At 63.7% G+C, this 17,994-nt stretch overlaps 1 protein-coding gene across 5 annotated transcripts in view; it reads right to left on the bottom strand.

The window, feature by feature from the left end:
• Nucleotides 1-1,641: 1,641 nt before the first annotated feature.
• LGR6 (leucine rich repeat containing G protein-coupled receptor 6) overlaps nucleotides 1,642-17,994 on the bottom strand; it is a 98,239-nt gene continuing 81,886 nt past the window's right edge. For 4 of the 5 annotated variants that reach the window (XM_027096031.1, XM_027096033.1, XM_027096034.1 and 1 more), the window contains 9 exons: nucleotides 17,458-17,526; nucleotides 16,500-16,571; nucleotides 15,621-15,686; nucleotides 14,657-14,728; nucleotides 13,984-14,055; nucleotides 12,683-12,808; nucleotides 11,780-11,940; nucleotides 8,525-8,605; nucleotides 1,642-5,713 (listed from right to left, as the gene is read on the bottom strand). In XM_027096031.1, coding sequence (XP_026951832.1) covers nucleotides 4,458-5,713; nucleotides 8,525-8,605; nucleotides 11,780-11,940; nucleotides 12,683-12,808; nucleotides 13,984-14,055; nucleotides 14,657-14,728; nucleotides 15,621-15,686; nucleotides 16,500-16,571; nucleotides 17,458-17,526 — 1,975 coding nt within the window. In that variant the 3' untranslated portion in view covers nucleotides 1,642-4,457. The remainder of the gene's footprint in view (nucleotides 5,714-8,524; nucleotides 8,606-11,779; nucleotides 11,941-12,682; nucleotides 12,809-13,983; nucleotides 14,056-14,656; nucleotides 14,729-15,620; nucleotides 15,687-16,499; nucleotides 16,572-17,457; nucleotides 17,527-17,994) is intronic. The other variant, XM_027096032.1, reaches the window with a different exon arrangement.

The raw sequence follows: 17,994 nt of genomic DNA, 5'->3' as shown, positions 1-17,994 counted from the left end.
ACTGTGGTCCCCCGGAGGGCTGCTCCCCAGACAGAGGGGCGGGCACGCGGTGGCCCTCGGTCTCACCACTGAGGCGTCTGCGGCTCTGCCTCCTCCTGACGAGGCTGTGACAACAGACCCGAGGCTGAGTGTCAGGGTGGCCCTTTTCAGGGACGGGCTGGCTTAGCTCCCATCCCCCTGCCAGGCGGCCCCTTGAGAGTAGGGTCTGCTTACATGTACTCGTTTATTTTGATTCATTTATTCTTTTATATATGAGATACTTTACTGGGTTTTTTTTTTGTTCTTTTTTTTTTTTGCGGTACGCGGGCCTCTCACCGCTGTGGCCTCTCCCGTTGCGGCTCCGGACGCGCAGGCTCAGCGGCCACGGCTCACGGGCCCAACGGCTCCGCGGCATGTGGGATCTTCCCGGACCGGGGCACGAACCCGTGTCCCCTGCATCGGCAGGCGGACTCTCAACCACTGCACCACCAGGGAAGCCCCACCTTTTTTAAAAAAAATCTTTTGGCTGTGCCCAGCGGCATGTGGGATCTTAGTTCCCCGACCAGGGATCGAACCCAGCCCCCTGCGGCGGAAGCTCACTGTCTTAACCACTGGACCGCCAGGGATGTCCCGGCACTTTTTATAAATTATTTTAAAATTCTTTTAACAGTGTTTGAGTTGGAGATTATTATTCCCACTTTCTACATGGGGAAGATGATTAACCTGACAAAATTCAGTCAACTAGTAGGTGGTTTAGCTGGGATTAAACTCTAGCAGGGCCCCCCAGACACACCAGTCCACACACTGCCCTTCAGGGGACCAGGGTAGGGGCCTGGCCTGAGTGGTCAACCTATGATTTGGCCTGGTGGAGAGAAGGATACCCGGCTAGTTGGATTCTCACTCAACCTCTCAGGACGTTGCCTCGGAAACCCCAAGAGAAAACAAGGCCACCAGCCCAGGAGCTGAAGCGAGGGATGCAGGGTGGGGCCTCGAGGGAGAGCAGGGCTCACAGGGAGGCCCCTGGAAGCAGAATTTATGAATAACACAGACTATTCCTCAAAAGGAGCTACGAGGTCAAGAGAAGATGTCGTGACTTGTAAGTGGCCTTTGACCCCACAGTTCCACTTCTGGGAAGGTACCTCACGGGTCTACGACAAGTGCAGTGAAGGACACACCATCCCAGTCTGAAGAGAGGGTGGGGGAGAAGATTCCCAGGGCAGAAAGCAGGCTGAGACGGTCAGCCAAGGACAGAAGGGTTCGTAGTGTCAGGAAGGGTCCAGGGTGCTCAGAGTCTGAGGATAGAAACCCCATGGCTCGGGCGTTCTCTCTAACCCAGTGCCAGGTGCACAAAGGCACTTAAATCTGGGTGGGCAGGGTGACCCCCCCTAGGCTGTGCCCCGACGCCCCAGAGCCCAGGGCACAGGGCATCCTCCTCTCTCAGAACAGCCCCCACCCCATGCCCACAGACCCACCAAAGAGAAGAGGAGAGGGGCCGGGGGACCCGGGGGCTTCACTTCACTGGTGCTTTTTTTTTTTTTTTTTTGCTGTATGTGGGCCTCTCACTGTTGTGGCCTCTCCTGTTGCGGAGCACAGGCTCCGGACGCACAGCTCAGCGGCCACGGCTCACGGGCCCAGCCGCTCCGCGGCATGTGGGATCTTCCCGGACCAGGGCACGAACCCGCGTCCCCTGCATCGGCAGGCGGACTCTCAACCACTGCGCCACCAGGGAAGCCCACTGGTGCTTCTTTATCAGAAGGATCCGATCAATATTCACAGCTCGGCGAGCCCGGGGCCCACCCGGGCAGGGTGCACCAGCACAGAGGCCAGAATGGGTCAGGGGTCCCATGGCCGGCGCCGTCCTCACCTACTCGGGCCTGCGGGGAACCGTCGTCAGTCCTCCCCACTCCCCAACCCTGGACGGGCAAAGCTGGGAAGGAGGCTCGAAGCTCGAGGTGGAGGGGGCACGGCAAAGGGAAGGCCCCGCCTGAGGCTCTGTAACCGCGGCCTCACACCCAGCCCTGAGCTGGGTTTCCTCACGGTGTGGACAGAGCCGCTCAGGACCCTCTGCTGCAGGTGGTCCGGGGAGGCGGGTGGGCACCGTGGGTGTTCCACAGCAGCACTGTCAGAGGCCAGGGCGGCGGGAACCAGCATCTTCACCACCACGGCCCCGGGACGGACTCTTCCCCGTGGGCACCATCTTGGAATATGTCATCAATCCAAGACAAAGGCATCTACATGCATTGAATTATTTGGCTTTTGATGTTGAGTTTAATCGATGATATACCTATCTTCATAATCTTCTACTGATCACAGCGGAGAGAACCAAGGATTGACGCAGACTTGCAGGAAAGCCAGGCGAACACGAAGAGACTTTACTTCGCCTCTCGTGTTGGGTGAATGTACAACATCTACAAGGCTTTTGAATAGTAAAAAGAGTTCCAGGCAAACACCTCTCCTCCAACCAAAAGGTGGAGCCCTGGCCAATGCCCAGCTGGTTAGGAACAGAACACAGACAGCGGTGGGGCTGCCCTCGAGCTTGCAGCCCTGAAGCCCCAGCCCCTCCTCGTGGGAGAGGCCAATGCAGGTACGGGTCCCACGACTCCTGGGCTCCAACGCAGGGCCGTCCTCCCCCTGGCCCACCCAGCAACAGCTCTGACTCCGAGGGGACGGTGGCCACACAGGGAGGGGCCTGGACGACCTCCCAGAAGTCGAGGCTCCCGGAATCACACCCCCTTTGCTGTCCATCCCTGGGGCGTCTCGGAGAACTCCTTTCTCACATAAGAGTCACTGCTTCTCAGCACCAGAGCAGAGCAACCTGCTTCCACGAGAGGCCCCTGATCAACCCCGGGAGGTGCAGGGACCGGGGTTCTCACGTCACCAGCTGACAAATGAATCCACCACCACCGAGCGCCTGCCGGGGCTGGCCCTGTGCCTGGGCCCTGGGGCTCTTCTGTGGCACCAGGGCAGCACGTCTGGTTTCAGAGCCTGGCCTCTGACTTAGCTGAGATTGAAAATGTGCCGGTTCCACCATGGTCCCCACCTCATCCCTCCACCCCACCTGGTGGCTTTGTCGACTCCTGTGAGAATTTCCACTTCGGGGGGAGGGCAGGGAGGCAGACACTGGGCCGCAGGGCATGTAACTATCAATAGAAGGACCTTCCCAGGTCGTCCTAGGAGCGGAGGCCCTAGGGGGCTGGCTCAGGACCACGACAGCACTCGGGGAGCACTGGGTCCTGCTGGGTCCCAGATTCCGACTCCCATCCCGACGTGGCAGACATCGGGGTGCCCTGGACAGGTCTCACCCTCTTCGGAGCCCTGGCTCTCACTCCTCATCCTGTATTTGGGGGCAGGGAGGGGTGCCCTGGTAAAAAGTAAGGGAGGGAGGCCACGGCGGGAAAAGCAGAAGGTCCCAGCCAATCTGGGGCGCCCAGGCGTCCCAAGCCTGGGTGACGCTTCCTGCAACCCAACATGCAACACAAACATCCCCCCAGGCGCTGGCCAGGGGCTTCCTGTGCCCCCTAGAGGGCAGGGCCTGGGGGCACACAGGGAGGGGCCAGGCTTGGGGCAGAAGATGGCAGATGGCGAACCACAGGAACCACAGGAAGGCAGCCGGCAGCCAGGGACCCTCCATCGTATGAGGGCGGAAGCTTCTCTGGTGGCTGGGAGCCCTTCCACCTGCCCGGTGCCAGGGTCTAAGGCTGGAACACAGGGCAGCAGCCCGCTCCCCACTCTTTTCAGGGCAGGACAACAGAGACAAGAAGGCCACATCTGGTTGACAGGGTCCAGCTCCCAGGACCGGGCTTTTAAGACTGGTGGCCTCTTGTGATGTCACCAGGTGGTGCAAAAGGGGGCCCCTGGGAGAGACGAGGGCTGGTCTGTGAGGTGCTAGTAGATATTCCACGAAAACCCAACCGGCAAACCAAAACCTATTGTTCAATAGTTTGGGGAACTGGCTTAAAGCAAGTTCAACAGATCTCACTGCTGTGGGATTCTCCTGCCTCTTTGCCACACTGACGTGCACCCTGAATCTCTAAGAAACGGGCACAATGTCCTATTTTCAGAAACTTGTTTTCACAGGAGTCTTTTGAGCGGCATATTCAGGACCAGCGGGGCACAGAGCACGTGTGCATCCAGTCCCGGAGCAAGGGGAGAAGCCCTGGCGGCCCCTCCTTGGCCCCTGTGCGGTCCCCTGCCCGTCGCACCTGATCCTGGGCCGCTCAGGCCCCCGCCCCCGTCACTGTCCTCTGCTCCCCTCAGTTACCTTAAGCGGACAAACGTCCAGACCTCTGGTCCTCAGCCTCAGACGCGACAGGGAAGAGGCCAGAGCAGGGCCGAGGGGAACCCAGGCCAAGTACACACGGTGGTGGCCTGGGAGAGCGCGGGCCGGGGGCGGGGCCCTCTGGTGGGGTTTATTTTACAAGCAGCGTCCTTCACGGAGCGGGCGGGAGACGAGGGGCATAGGGGAACGGAGAGGACGTTTACAAGTGAGAGGCCGAGGCAGAGCCAGACGCCTGGAAGGCCCCGGCCCCCGCCCGGCCCGCCCCCGCTGGCACGGCCCCCTCGGCCCCCCACGGCTGTCCGCCGTCCACGGCGGGTGGCCGGTTCCCAAAGCGGGTTCCCTCTGGCTCCGCAAAGTGGCTGCCCTCTGGCCGGGAGCCCCCGGGGTGCTGGCAGGGGGCGAGGGTCACGGAGGTGAAGCCATAGGTCTCCAGCCCGGGGGGCAGGCCCGCCTCGGAGGCCTCCAGGATGAGCTCCACGTCCGAGAAGGCCACCAGGGCCTGGGTGGAGTCGCAGGAGCTCGGCTCCAGCTGGCCGGCGGCCGCGAGGGCAAGAGGCCCCGGGACCCCCAGGCAGGGCCGGAGCCGCCGCAGGTCCTCCCGGAAGTGGGGGCTGAAGAGCAGGTAGAGCAGGGGGTTGAGGCAGGCGGGCAGGGGCAGCGCCAGAAGCAGCACGGACTTGACGGCCTCGGGGGTGACGGGGACGAGGCCCAAAGCGGACGCCAGGCTCAGGAAGGCCACGGGGCAGTAGAGGAGCCCGTCAGCGAAGGTGAGACGGGCCACGTGGCGCACGGCGGCGCAGTCCCACACGGCCTCCAGCTCGGCCCCGGGCAGCTCACAGGACAGCCTGACGTAGGCTGCGGCCACTGCCAGGAAGCAGGAGGCGTTCAGCATCGCCAGCGCCGCGGCGAAGCCCAGGGCGGCCGGCCGGCCATCGGGCGGGGCGTACGGCAGGCAGAGCGGGGAGGCCCCGTACTCACCCACGGAGGCCAGTGGCAGGGCGGCCGCCAGCCCCGCCAGCGCCAGGCAGCCCAGGGCCCCCGCGTGCAAGCTGCCCGGGGCCGGCGCCTTCCCACGGGCCCGCACGCAGGCCACGGCCATGCTGCAGTGCACGGCGGCCAGGGTCAGCAGCAGCATGGAGGCCTCGGAGCCCAGCACGGCCAGGAAGCCCACGGCCCGGCAGCCCGGGCCCGACTCCCAGCGGGCGCCGTACTCCGCGAACCGGCCGAAGGTCAGCGCGTCCACTGAGGCGAGAAGGCCGCAGGAGAGGCCAGTCAGGGTGTTGGCCCCTGCGATGGCCCCCACCACGAACTTGAACGGGGGCAGGGGGCCGGGCCCGGCTGCGGACAGGCTCAGCAGCACCAGCCCGTTGCAGAGCACGGAGAGCAGCACGGTGGCCCACACGGCCAGGCGGACGCCCCAGCTCTCGAAGAGGTGCTCGCAGGGCTTGAAGGGGCCTGCGGGAGAGAGGACCACACTCTAGCCTGGGGCCGCGGGGCGGACACGGCCTCATCCATCTGCAGGGCAGCCCTGCAGGCCACCAGGAGTCTCAGGGCTCCTGGTGGGTCTGGGAGAGGAGCAGAGGGGACACAGAAGGAGGGCTTCCTTCACGAGCTGCAGGGGGTGGACGCCAGTCCAGGACACGGAGGCACAGACACGTGAGAAACGCACACGCGGTACAGACTAAGGCAGCACGGACCAGCCTTGGGGAAACATCAGGCAGAGCAGCCCTCCCCACGGAGCAGCGTCCAGAGCAAGGAAGAGACAGGCTGGCCTGGAGGAGCGGCCAGGGCAGCAGCCCTAGGGACAGGCTGGGGCCAACCCGCAGAGCGGCGCCCAGGACCCTGCCACGAGGAGCCTGGCCAGGTAGGCTCTCCCTGGTTCCTCGGCCACATTTAATGCTCACGACTGGGTCAGTGTTGGGGGCAAAGCCTACTGAGAACATCAGAGGGCAGGTGGCCCCTGGGGTTTTCCCATCTGGTTCTGCACTGGATGGCGGACAGCCTGGCGCTGTCCATCTCTCTCCCCAGGCCCTGTCCTCAAAGCACCTTGTAACTTTGGACCTTTGTTCCTTCATCCGTCCTGACCTGGACTCCTGTTCTTCCATGTGCTGCTAGGCGGCATGGGCACTTGAGAGGATTTGTGACAGCTCTTTTTTAAACACTTTTTTCTTCTGATTACCAAATAATAGATGTCAATAGTAGAAAAATTGGAAAATGTAACGTGGATTGAAACTGCTTGTGATCGCTCCTCAGAGAAACTCATCATTTTGCCATGTTTTCTATCAGTTTTAAGAAATACATATATACATATAGATTTTTTTTAACTAAATTGGGACTTTACTGTAGATAGTTTCTCATTCTCTCTCTTTTTAAAAATTTGTTTGGCTGCGTTGGGTCTTCATTGTGGTACGCGAGCTTCTCATTGCGGTGGCTTCTCTTGTTGCGGAGCACGGGCTCTAGGTGCGCAGGTTTCAGTAGTTGTGGCTCGTGGGCTCTAGAGCGCAGGCTCAGTAGTTGCAGCGCAGGGGCTTAGTTGCTCCGCGGCACGTGGGATCTTCCCGGACGAGGGACTGAACCCTTGTCGCCTGCATTGGCAGGTGGATTCTTAACCACTGCACCACAGGGAAGCCCCATAGTTTCTTATTCTCTTTTTTAAGTTAAAGTTTTATCATGCACACTTTCCCATATTGTTACATTACTGAAAAACACGTTTTAGGTGTCTGTGCAGTGAATATGGGCACACCGGAATTTATTTGGCCATTTGTATGTGCTATTGTAAAAGTGAGTGCAAGTTGGATTTTGTCTTTTGGAGCTTCCCCTTTAACGTCATCGCTGCTGATCACCGGTTTTCAGAGGCCGCGTGAACACGCACCTGCGCCTCCAGGTGCGCTGGTGCGCTTGTCGCTGCGGGCACTAGAGGGCGCGCTACAGCCGCGAAGCGCGGGGCGCGTGTGCTGCGGCGCCTGGGCGGGGCTGGAGAGCCGGTGAGAGGGACGCTTCCCGGCCCGGCTCCCGCTTCCCGGCCCGGCTCCCGTGGGCGCTGCTGCCTCCGGGGTGGCCTGGGGCTTCACGCTAAACACAGAGGCTGGGCTGGACCAAAGGGGAATTTTCTGTTTCCTGACAGCAAGATGGATTTAGCGGAGACTGAAGGAGGCTTCCTCAGCCGTTAAGGAGCGGACAGTGCTGGAATGAGCCCCCAGGGACACCCGGTTTTACGCCCGGGAGAGCTTTACCTACGTACGAGAGGCCGCACCCCTCCTGGGATGGAGTGGGGAGGGATGCAGAAGGGGGCCTTGCAGGGTGCTGCCCTGCTCGAACTCTGCGGGTCTCAGACGAGCCAGCCCCGCCCCCGCCCCCTGAGCAGTGGGGTCTCTTCGCTGAGAGAAAGTTCCTCCTGGCTGTATCACCTCTGGCGACTCGTAAATGTCGCTTTGACTCCCCTCCCCTCCCCCGCTCCCGCTGCCCCCAAGCAGCCACCGAAAGGGGGCGACAGCCCCTTCCCCGGGAATGACAGAAGAGGCTGAACTCGCGGAAGAGCGGGGGCTCCTGCAGCGGAGCAGGACGCTGTGGTCCTCCCCACACCCATGTCCTCCGCCTGCCTCTTGTCGCTTTTAACCAAAGAGTAAGTTTAATTAGAGAAGTGAGAAAACGCAGAAGCAAAGGAAAGAGTCAAAGGACTAAATAATAATAGTCATTGAGCAAAGTCAAGGGCCTTCAGTCCGTCCTCAAGGCTGTAGATAATATTCTGAGCCATATCCTTTGAGCTGTTTTATAGATGCTGAAACCCGCCCCCGCCAGCTGGAAGAAGTTAACTACATGATGACCAGGCTGTAGTCATGACCTAAGCTGCCACAGTTCTGAGAACCAGCCTCAAGAAATGGGAACAAACCGACCCTGGAACTGAAGCCTAACTGTACTTAAAAACAATCAAGATGACGCTGATCAGACCACCGATGACCAGTTTCAAGATGACCGTCAGAGCTGACTGTGCTGTCTCTGCATGTAGCCCCCTCCCTCTGCCTGTACATCCCTGAAACTCCCCCGTAAAAGCTCTTGCCCACTGATTGTCGGTGGGGGGAGTCGGCCGTTGGACATGAGTCCACCCTCCCCCTCCCAGGTTGCCAGCCTCCAAAGTAAAGCAAACTTTCCTTTCCACCGACCTTGTCTCTCGAGTATTGGCTTTCAAAAGGCGAGCAGCTGGACCCCACTTTCCGTAACGCTCCTTCCCCAGTCCCTGCCCTCCCCACCCCGAGGCACCCCTCTCACCTGGAACAGGGCTGCACTGGACAGTGGGGTGTGGCCTGGGGTCCTCCACCTCCAGCTGGAGCTCGTCTGGGTCCACATCATCTGAGGGGAGACCAGAAACTGGCTCAGACCCTGGTCTTGGTGTGGGTCAAGCCCCACCTTTCTCCAAAACCCCACCCCTCTGAGATGTTGTCCCGACTCATCTGCTGGGCACGGGGCCTCCCCGCGGCCCTGCAAAGGTTGTCTACCCTCGGGCGCAAACCTCTGGTCAGATCCCTGTTATCCGCCTGTGGCCCTCAGACACCGAGTGCCCCCATGTCCTCCCGGGCAGCTGCACAGAGTCAGGGGAGGCTGCCCTGCTGGTGGGGGCCCTCCACACGGGCCAGCCCACCGCTGTGACCCCGTGTCCGGCTGGGAGCCCTGCACACTGCAAAGGACAGAGCAGCGAGCGGGATGCGCTCAGAGGACCAGGGACGGTGACGACAGCCGAGCTGCTGGGGGTGTTGGACTCGGAAAAAGCAGGGTGAGGGGAGGAAGGCCGTCCTCAAAGAGCTGCCGGCCTGCAGGCATCACTACACCCCGACGTGCTGATGGTCCCAGGCAGCAGAACCAGCATCAACAGACGCGTCACAGAAGGAGGCAAATCATGATCCAGAGGGAGAAGTTCTGGTTCTTCCTACACAAAGAAGCTCCCACCATCAGAGGTCACATGTGCTGACCACAGAACCCTGTTGCTGGGCGTTGGGCACAGGTGGGGGGTCGTGTGGGACGAGACGCGGCCCTGCTGTCGAGGAGCCGTGGGCATGCACGCTGCCCCCACGAGGAGGTCACCTGGCGCCAGGGCTGGGGCTCCCCCAGCTCTCATCCTCCAGGCCCCGCGCCTACGGAGTCCTCACCGACCCTCCCCACAGCTGCAGGAGGCAGGCCGCCCCGGGCATCATCGGACACGTGAGGAAAGCGAAGACCTCGCCTTGGGTCTCACAGCCAGTGAGCGACAGAGCGGAAGTCAGACCGAGCCTCGCTGGGCCGCAGAGCCAAGGTGGGGGGACGGGGAGACGGTTGGGGGAGCTTTACAGATGCACACGGTGTGCGTAACTGGAGAGACTGGAGCAGGAAGTCTCCAGTGTGAGAAGGCGCTTCTCTACCGTGTTAGCAGGTAGACTAGATCATCTTTAACCACCCTTCCAATTCTAAGTCTAGGCTCTGCGATTCTGTTCGTCTGAGAAAGGCAAATCCCTTGTTAAAGAAACTCCAAAACGTGATTGAATCAAATGGCATTATTTTCCTTATTCGCTCTTGTGCTGTTCCTTAAACCAGGGCCTGCAATCTCCACGGGGGTGGACATCTCAGGGCCCAGAAATTCTTTAAGGATATTGAAATGATAAATGATAACTAAACCAGTTTATAGTTTATAAAGACGAAACTCTCCTTTGCAGCGATAATTCATCATTGGAAGATCCCCCTCGAGGCTTGCGGGATCTTAGTTCCCCGACCAGGGATTGAACCCCGGCAGTGAGAGTGCAGAGTCCTAACCACGGGACCGCCAGGGAGTTCCTGGGAAGTTTCTGGAGTTGGGTTGGGGTAGGCGGGGGAAACTGCCTCTCCTGGAAGGTTAGGGAGCCAGGCCAGTGGGCTCTCCACCGTGTACAAGCCAGGCCCAGGCAGGCGACCGTTTGTCACACTTGTCCCCGCCTTCAGCTCACATGTCTGCTTCCTGTGTGGAGCCTTCCTCCCACTTAAAGGGTAAACAGTTCAGTTGGGAGCTTTCCCTGGAGGCAGGGAGGCCCTGTGGAGCTGCCCATGGCCTGGGCACTGTTGGGTGGGCAGGGGGCCGGGCTGTGCCCACAGCCTAGCATTCCATCCCTCGCCACCTTTCCTGCTCTGTAGAACGGAGCTCAAGCAGTGCTTGGAAATCAAAATGCACGGATGAGATGCAAGAGCTGAGGCCCGTGGACTCCGTCTGAGGCTGTAAGGTCACAGCCAAAGTGCTAAGGACCGCTCTTCACCGAGGGGGGATGTGGGATATGGCTGTAGCTGCGGCCCTGGCCCCCTCCTAGGCTCAGCACCTCCTCAGGAAGTGGGGCCCGGCCCTGGTGCCATTATGGCAATGGCCGCCCACCAGCCCGATGCCCTGTGGTTCTCCCAGACTGGCCTGGTGGAGTTTCACCTTCAGGAAGGAAGGTTTCCACTCCTTCCATCCCTGCGGAGTGGACGGCAGACACCCAGACTGCCCCAGGGAAGCTGCTGCCCCTGCCGGGCCTCACACTCTCCCGGGAGGGCTCCAGTCCCCTTCGCCTGCCCACGGCGGCCTCCTGGGCTCCCAGCTACACTCCTGCGTGTCCGGCCAGAGGCCCCTCCCTGAGTAGCCACCGTGGACGGAGGGCACACGCGTCTGTCTGCGGGATCTTCAATGCTCCCGACGGCCTCTGGGGCGCGAACGCCGCTCCCAGTTTACAGATAAGAAACGGAGGCTCCGCAAGGCCTTGTCCGCGGTGACCCGACCCGTGAGTGGCCTGGAGGAGTTAGAACCTGGGTCCGTCTACACTGGCGTGAATGTTCTTACGTGTTTAGATCTGATCTTTCTGTTTAGCTTCTGCACTGACACATTGTGAAGAGAGAGTTAGAGACTGAAGGGAAACCCCCGAGTCGGGGCCCTTTCCCCTCCCTCCTAATTCCGCTTGTGCTCTGCAACAGGAGGCAGGCCATGAAGACCTTCTCTGTGCCCTTCACCAGAGACCCCAGCCCGTAGGTGTTCCCCTCTGGCCTCCCCGAGAGGCCCCCGGGCGCCAGGGCCTCTGAAGCCCCTGGTGAGACAGCGGGGCAGACCGTGGGGGCAGCAGTGACCCCCAGCTGCTCCTTTTGGCTCTGAGACACAGCATGAAAGGACTCTTTTCCAGAAGCAGGTTTAATTGATTTAGCCTGACTCCGCCTGGCTCGGGCTGATTGGAAAGCGCTGTCTGCTCTGAGGACGCCCGCTGCAGGGCTCGCGTGGCGGGGCGGGGGGCGCCGTGGAGGAGCTGCGGCCCACGAGGCCCACCAGGACAGGGCTGTCACGTGAGCCACGGCCTGGGGCGCGCCCTGGGGGCCACAGAGGGCTTGGCAGGTGGGAGGCGTGCCTGCCGTCAAGGTCAGCGCCGCCCTTGTGTCCGCGGGGCCTGGGGGACAGGCGTGAACAGGGGCCGCCCCTCCCTGGGCCCCCAGCAGCCCCTGCCGGCTCCCCTCGGGATCCTGCACCTCCTCCCTCCCAGCCCCCCCACGGCCCCCCGGGCCACTCACAGTGGCTCTCGGCGGCGTCGGCAGGGAGGCCCAGGGGCCTTTTGGGAGCGTCGTGGTCGTCAGGGTGAGGGCCCTGGGGCGCCCGTCGGCCCAAGGCCTTGAAGACGCCGCAGCACACGCCGTAGGAACAGCACTGGTAGGCGTAGGGCACCTCCAGGGCCCTGGGCGGGGGAGGGGGGGCGGGACACAGCCACCTTAGCCACGGCCGGGGCTCCGGCAGCCCGCAGCCGCCCGCTGCCCCCGAGCGCCCTGCTGGTGGCCTCCCAGGCTTCTTTCTCAGGCCCGCAGCCGCCCGCTGCCCCCGAGCGCTCTGAGTGCCGTCCAGCCTCGTCCTCCCCCATCTACAGGCCTGAGCCAGGCTCCGACGGGGAGCAGCTGGGCCACGCAGCCTGAGAGCTCCGCCCCTCCGGGCGGCCCTCCTCTTCCGCTAGCGAGGAGACAGGGCTCTCCTGGCCCGTCTTCACCCTCGCTCTCCGCGAGGCCTGCGCCCCGTGCCTCTGGGCACGTCAGAGCTGGGTCGGCGCCCCATTGCTTTGCAGCAGAGCGTGGGCCACACGGGCCGAAGGAGACCTGGGGTCCTTGGCACCAGCAAGGGCTGAACGGCTGTTTTCTACTCATCAGCACCCTGGGCTCGGCCCTGATTCCAGGCCCGGAAGCTGCCCAAGCAGGCGGGGGGCCTTCCCACCATCTTAGCTCTGTCCTCGCCGGGGTCCCCCAGGGCTGGGACTGGAGAGGGAAACGCTACGCGCGGATGAGAGGGAAGGGGCCCTCCCCACTCAGGCTGGCCAGACCCTGGGCCTCCAGGCTTTTCTCGGGGTGAGGCCCTGGGCTCTCTCCTGTCCCTCCCGGCCTGGCCACTGCCCTGAGGCAGATCTCTGTAGGTGTGGGGACGGGAAGCCTCACCTCAGTCTGGGGAAGCTGTCCTTGGGGAAGGCCTGGGACAGAGCCCAGTTCCCTTTGAGCTTCAGATGCACCAGGCCCCCAAGCCCGGCCAGGGGCAGTGTGGTCAGCTGGTTGTCCGTCAGGTCCCTAGGACAATGGATGGTCAGGGTCACTGGCAGTCAGGGGGTGGCTGGAGGCAGACTGTGCTGAAGGCGTGGCCAGTGTGCCCGGGATGGGAGCCAGAGGAGAGGAGGGAAGGAAGGCTCGGAGGAAGGAGCACGGATGCCGGGCAGAGGCGGCAGGGTTGCCAGAGCTCCGTCGTCCCCCACTCGTGGGACCTCGGGGCCGACTACACGGGGCTGTTGGAGGTGACGCCACGCCGTCCCAGCTCCTGGGTAACACAGCCGCTCGGCCACAGCTGCTGGGCCCCGTCTGAGTCCCACCGGAGTCCCTGTCCAGCCCACCAGGGCATCCGCCTGCTGTGCCGGCCCCCGGCCTCCTGCTCTTCTGAGGACGCGGGGGCCAGAGCTGGGACTGAACAGTGCGGCTGTCTGGCCGCACGCAGGGGTTTGGTCGCCCGTTCTGTTTCAGGGCCAGCTTAGTAGCCAGAGGTGAAGATGTGCATGGCTCCTCCTGGAGAAATATCAGAAGAAGCCAAGCCTCCAAACCAGACAGCGCGGCCACAGACCGGCAGCGTGGAAACGGCCTGGGCTGGACGTCAGGGAACCGGGCCCCGTCACGAGCTCCCCGTGAAGCCGAGGCATGCCGCAGGTCTGCCTGAGCCTCAGCGGCCTCATCTTTCAAAGGGATAAAAATACCCATCCAACCGCTGTGGCGGGAGCAGAGCGAACAGGCGGGAAGCAGCGGTGAGAGTGTGGCCTGAGCCCAGAGAGCAGGGCTGTGAGCGCCGGGGTCCCGGCCCCTTGAGCACCACCTCCGCAGGCCGGGGAGCACCTAGGAGGTGAGGGGCAGGGCTGCACGGCCTCCGGCAGACGAGCCTTCAGGACACAGTGGAGAACACGCACCCCTGTGCGCGGCGGCCCCACGCGCTCCCCGTTCCCGCCCCGGTGGCTTCGGGGCCTGGCTGCCCGGGGGCTGAGGCTGCGCGTGGCGCCGCAGAGCGCGTAGGGGTGGCTCCGGCTCATCAGGCCCCACGTCTGTCCAGGGGGCTGGGAACGCGGTTAGGCTGGAGCCACGTCCCCAGCACGTGTGGCCGACACCCACACGTGTCCCACCCCAGGCTGGGCCCTCCTGCCCCCGCTGGGCAGCCCACAGGCCCACGGTGCTCCAGCACCCAGGAGGAGAGGGCAGTGGACACTCACAGCTTGACCAGGGAGCGCAGGGTCGCGAAGGCCTCGGGGTGGATGGACCGGATGGCATTCCAGCTCAGGTCCCTACGGGCAGAGGACGTGACAGGAGGATACAGTGACACATGGAGGACCCGTCGTTCTTACCCTGGGTCACCAACACATGTGCCATGGTGTGGGCATGCAGGGAGGCTGCCCGCTGGGGGTCCTCACGGGGTGCAGGTGTGCAGGGAGGGGCCCCACTGGGGGTCCTCATGGGGCACAGGTGTGCAGGGAGGGCCCCCCGGGTGCTGGGGTTCCCTAGGGGGTGCAGGCATGCAGGGAGGGCCCCCCGGGTGCTGGGGTTCCCCATGGGGTGCAGGCGTGCAGGGTGGGCCCCCCGGGTGCTGGGGGTCCTCACGGGGTCCAGGCGTGTAGGGAGGGCTCCCCTGGGTGCTGGGGGTCCTTACAGGGCGCAGGCGTGCAGGGAGGGCCTCCCAGGTGCTGGGGGTCCCCACGGGGTCCAGGCGTGCAGGGAGGGGCCCCCTGGGTGCTGGGGTCCCCACGGGGTGCAGGCGTGCAGGGAGGGCCCCCCCGGGTGCTGGGGGTCCCCACGGGGTCCAGGCGTGCAGGGAGGGCTCCCCCAGGTGCTGGGGGTCCTCACGGGGCGCAGGCGTGCAGGGAGGACCCCCCTACCCTAGGTACTCACAGGGCCTGCAGGGAGGTCAGCTGGTGGAAGGTGTCAGCTCTGATTTCCCAGATGCGGTTGTGCTGGAGGCCACTAGGGCAGCGAGAGAGGCTGGATGAGCCCAGAGGCCCAGACACTGCCCCCAACCCCGACCCCACCACTGGGAGGAAGAAAGGACCCAGCCCGCAGAATCACCAGAATTAAAGGGAGCATGGGGGATGTGGCTGCCTTGGGTAAGTGGTCAGGAGACAAAGCTACAAAGCCGTCCCTTGGCCCCAAAGGGAGTGAGCTTCCAGGGTTCCCACTGGCCCTGGCTCCCAGCCCAGCTGGCCTCACTCCTCGGGCCCTCCAGACCCTAGTCCAGCAGCAGAATGCAGCCCAGCCCCTGGCGGCCCCAGACGGGCCCAAGCTGGGAGGCAGAGCTCAACAGACTGGCGTCTGAGTGGGAGATGGACCCTGGGCCTCGGCAAAGGTGCAGACCCTCCTTCCTTCAGTGTCAAGGCACCAGGACAGGCCCTCACGTCCCCGACCCTGCCTGGTCCCGGGGCCCAGACACGGAGGGCTGGAGGCCCTGTCACTTGGGGAAGCAGGAGCTGGGTGAAGGGAGCTCGGAGAATCTGTGAAGTGGTTTCGGTCCCCGTGGAACCTGCAGCCCAGGTTTCCCTCCCGGACACGACTGTGCACGTGCGTGTGTGCTTATGGAAACCGAGAGCCTGGGCACTTCCAGTCCCCCACGGCCACCCCATGTCCAGCCCACCTGCCCCTCCGCTGGCCCTAATCACGGTCACGTTTCCTGCTGCCTTGACCCCCAAGGAGCCGCCTCGAGACCCCTTTTGGGCACCATCTCCTGGGCTGTCACTGCGAGTCATGGCCTGTCCCGGCCTCTGCCGAGCTCCCAGCCCTGACCTCAGGGTCAGCAAGCCCAGGGCGGGGAAGGTCAGAGTGCTTGCTGACCCCGCCCTCAGGCCCAGTGCCCCACACTCACATTTCCTCCAGCTTCTGACACCCGTGCAGGCTGGGCAGCCCCTCGATCTGGTTGTGAGACAGCTCCCTGGGGAGAGGGGGCCGGGCTGGTGAGGGGAGCTGGGCCTCAGGGACACGGCTGTGGACCTCCTCACCCCGGGCACTTCCCTCCAGCTCCCCGCTGGGCCCCTCCTCTCTGCGGGGCCCGGATGGGGCTGCCTCATCCATGTGAAGGCCCAGGGGACCCTGGGAGGGCCCCGGGGGTCAGGAAGCAGGAGGTGAGAGGCGCACAACAGGGCCACACTGGGACGAGCCAGCTGGCCGAGGCTACCCAGGCGGTACCAGATCCCCCGGCCCAAGCCCCCATCCAGCTGAGGCACAGAGGGGACAGGACCTGCCCACGGACACACAGCCTGTCGGTGGCAGGCTAGACACCCGTCCAGGGCTGGTCGTGCACATCTTGAGCCAGGGGCTGTGGTCCATGGTGAGCACCTCAGACCCGAGTGAGACTCAGGGGAGAGGAAACTCCCTGCTCCTCACGGGACACATAAGATCCTCTGTGGGCCCTGTGTAGACTCGGGTAGCCTATTAGAGCCACTCTGGGAGGACCTACGACGTGCCGGGCGCTTCCAACCCTCCTAAATGAGCCCACATTTTGCAGATGAGACACCGGAGCTCAGAGACACAAAGCGGGAGCTGGGGTCCACCGGCCGGAAGTGGCAGAGCTCGGCCTCAGCCCCGGCCCTGACTTCGAAGACCGAGGCTTTTCCCCAAATGGGAGAGGGCAGCCCAGTCCCTCTCGGGCAGGTCTCAGCCCAGGCTGCCTCTCTCCAGGAAGAGAGTGGCCAGGGGACGGAGGCCAGAGGGGCCTTGCCGGCGGGAGGGCGCGGGAGGCACTCACAGGACACGGAGCCCGGGCAGCTGTTGGCACATCCCCGGGGGGAGCCGCCGGAGGCCCGCACGGGTCAGGGTCCTGCGGGGAGAACGGAACGGGGCTGGCACCGACCCGGGCCCTGCCGTCCCCGGCCCCTCCCCGTGCCTCCCCTCTGGCCTGACGCTGACGTGGGAGCACAGAGCTGACAAAAGAGAAGTGGGGGGCACGGGGCAGGGGACTGCGGGGAGAGAGGAGGAGGTGGGTTGGGGTGGACAGAGGGGCACGGCCGGGCACCGCCTGGCAGGCGGTCCTGCAGCCAGCCCCTCCCGCCCTCCCCTTCGTGTCCCCCCACGTCTCCTGGTGTCGCCAGCAACACAGGGGCCGGATCCTGTTCTGCTCCCTGTAGGGGAGGGGGCCATGCGCAGGCCGTGGATGGAAACTCCAGCCCCAGTGGGGCCCTGGGAACCAAGCCCAGAGCCTGGGGCAGAGAGGATGCCGGGGCGTCCGGGGCGGGGCAGTGGGATGCGAGCAGGCTGCAGGGCGGCGGCCTCGGGACAGGGTGCTCTGGGGAGGACGTGAGGCCGAGGTCACCCTCGGGGAACTACTACTTCCCTCGTGGAAGATCTTCCAGCTCTGGGTGTTCGCGGGACCCTTCTGTTCACTCTCTTACGGTGAATCGAGGGCCTGCTACGCTCTCCCCCCTCCCCCCCCCAGGACAAAGTGGCAACCAGGAGGCACAGGAGGTGGCTGTCACAGCCCTCCTGCCGCTCCCGGGTCCTCCGTGCACCTCAGCTTGTGGTTAGGATCGCCGAGAAACCCCAGGCTGGGAAAGTGGGGGAGAGCAGCACCCCCCGCCGAACCACCTGCCAGCCCGGTGGGAGCGGCCATGGGCCCCTCAGGGCCAGGCTAGAAGGCCAGATAACGGGGACCAGACTCTGGGGGCTCTGGGGGGCGACGGGGGATTGGGGGGCCAGTGTCCACTCACAGGACCTCCAGACTGGTGGTGCCTTTGAGATCTGGGAACCCCTGGATGTCCGTGGCACCATTCAGAGATCTGGAGATAGAGCATCAGGTGCTGAAGGGGGTTCAGCCCTCAGGGACCCCCCCACACAGGGACCCCATCTTCTGGGGACACCGTCCTTCCCCGACCTCCCTCCGGTGACCCCAGTTGCTCAGGCCCTGGTGGAGGCTGGACGCCTAGCAGGGTCCAAGCTGCCATTTCCTAGGTCAGCTCCACCCAGCCTGGCCCGGACAGAGCCGGTCACCTGGCCCCCAGCCACCTGGCCACCCAGCCACCCAGGCCCAGTGCGCACAAAACACAGGCAGGGACCGTGGGACTCGCCCCGTTTGAAAGGCAACGGCTTGAGTGCTTCCGGAAAGGTGTTTGTCTGCTGGGGTTGCTCGTTGGAGCCGGGAAGCGGGTCTCCCCTAAGTGTCACCTGCCGGGGCTTCCCCCAGTGGTCACCCCACCTCGGGGGACCACGCGGGCCTGCACGCGACAGGAGCCCAGCAGGATGGGTGC

This window comes from Aethalodelphis obliquidens, unplaced genomic scaffold (genome assembly GCF_003676395.1).
Source record: "Aethalodelphis obliquidens isolate GAN/ISIS:26980383/991018 unplaced genomic scaffold, ASM367639v1 scaffold97, whole genome shotgun sequence".
NCBI classification, from domain to species: domain Eukaryota; kingdom Metazoa; phylum Chordata; class Mammalia; order Artiodactyla; family Delphinidae; genus Aethalodelphis; species Aethalodelphis obliquidens.
The sequence above is the reverse complement of the archived record's forward strand: the minus strand, read 5'-3'. Positions and strand labels throughout refer to the sequence as shown.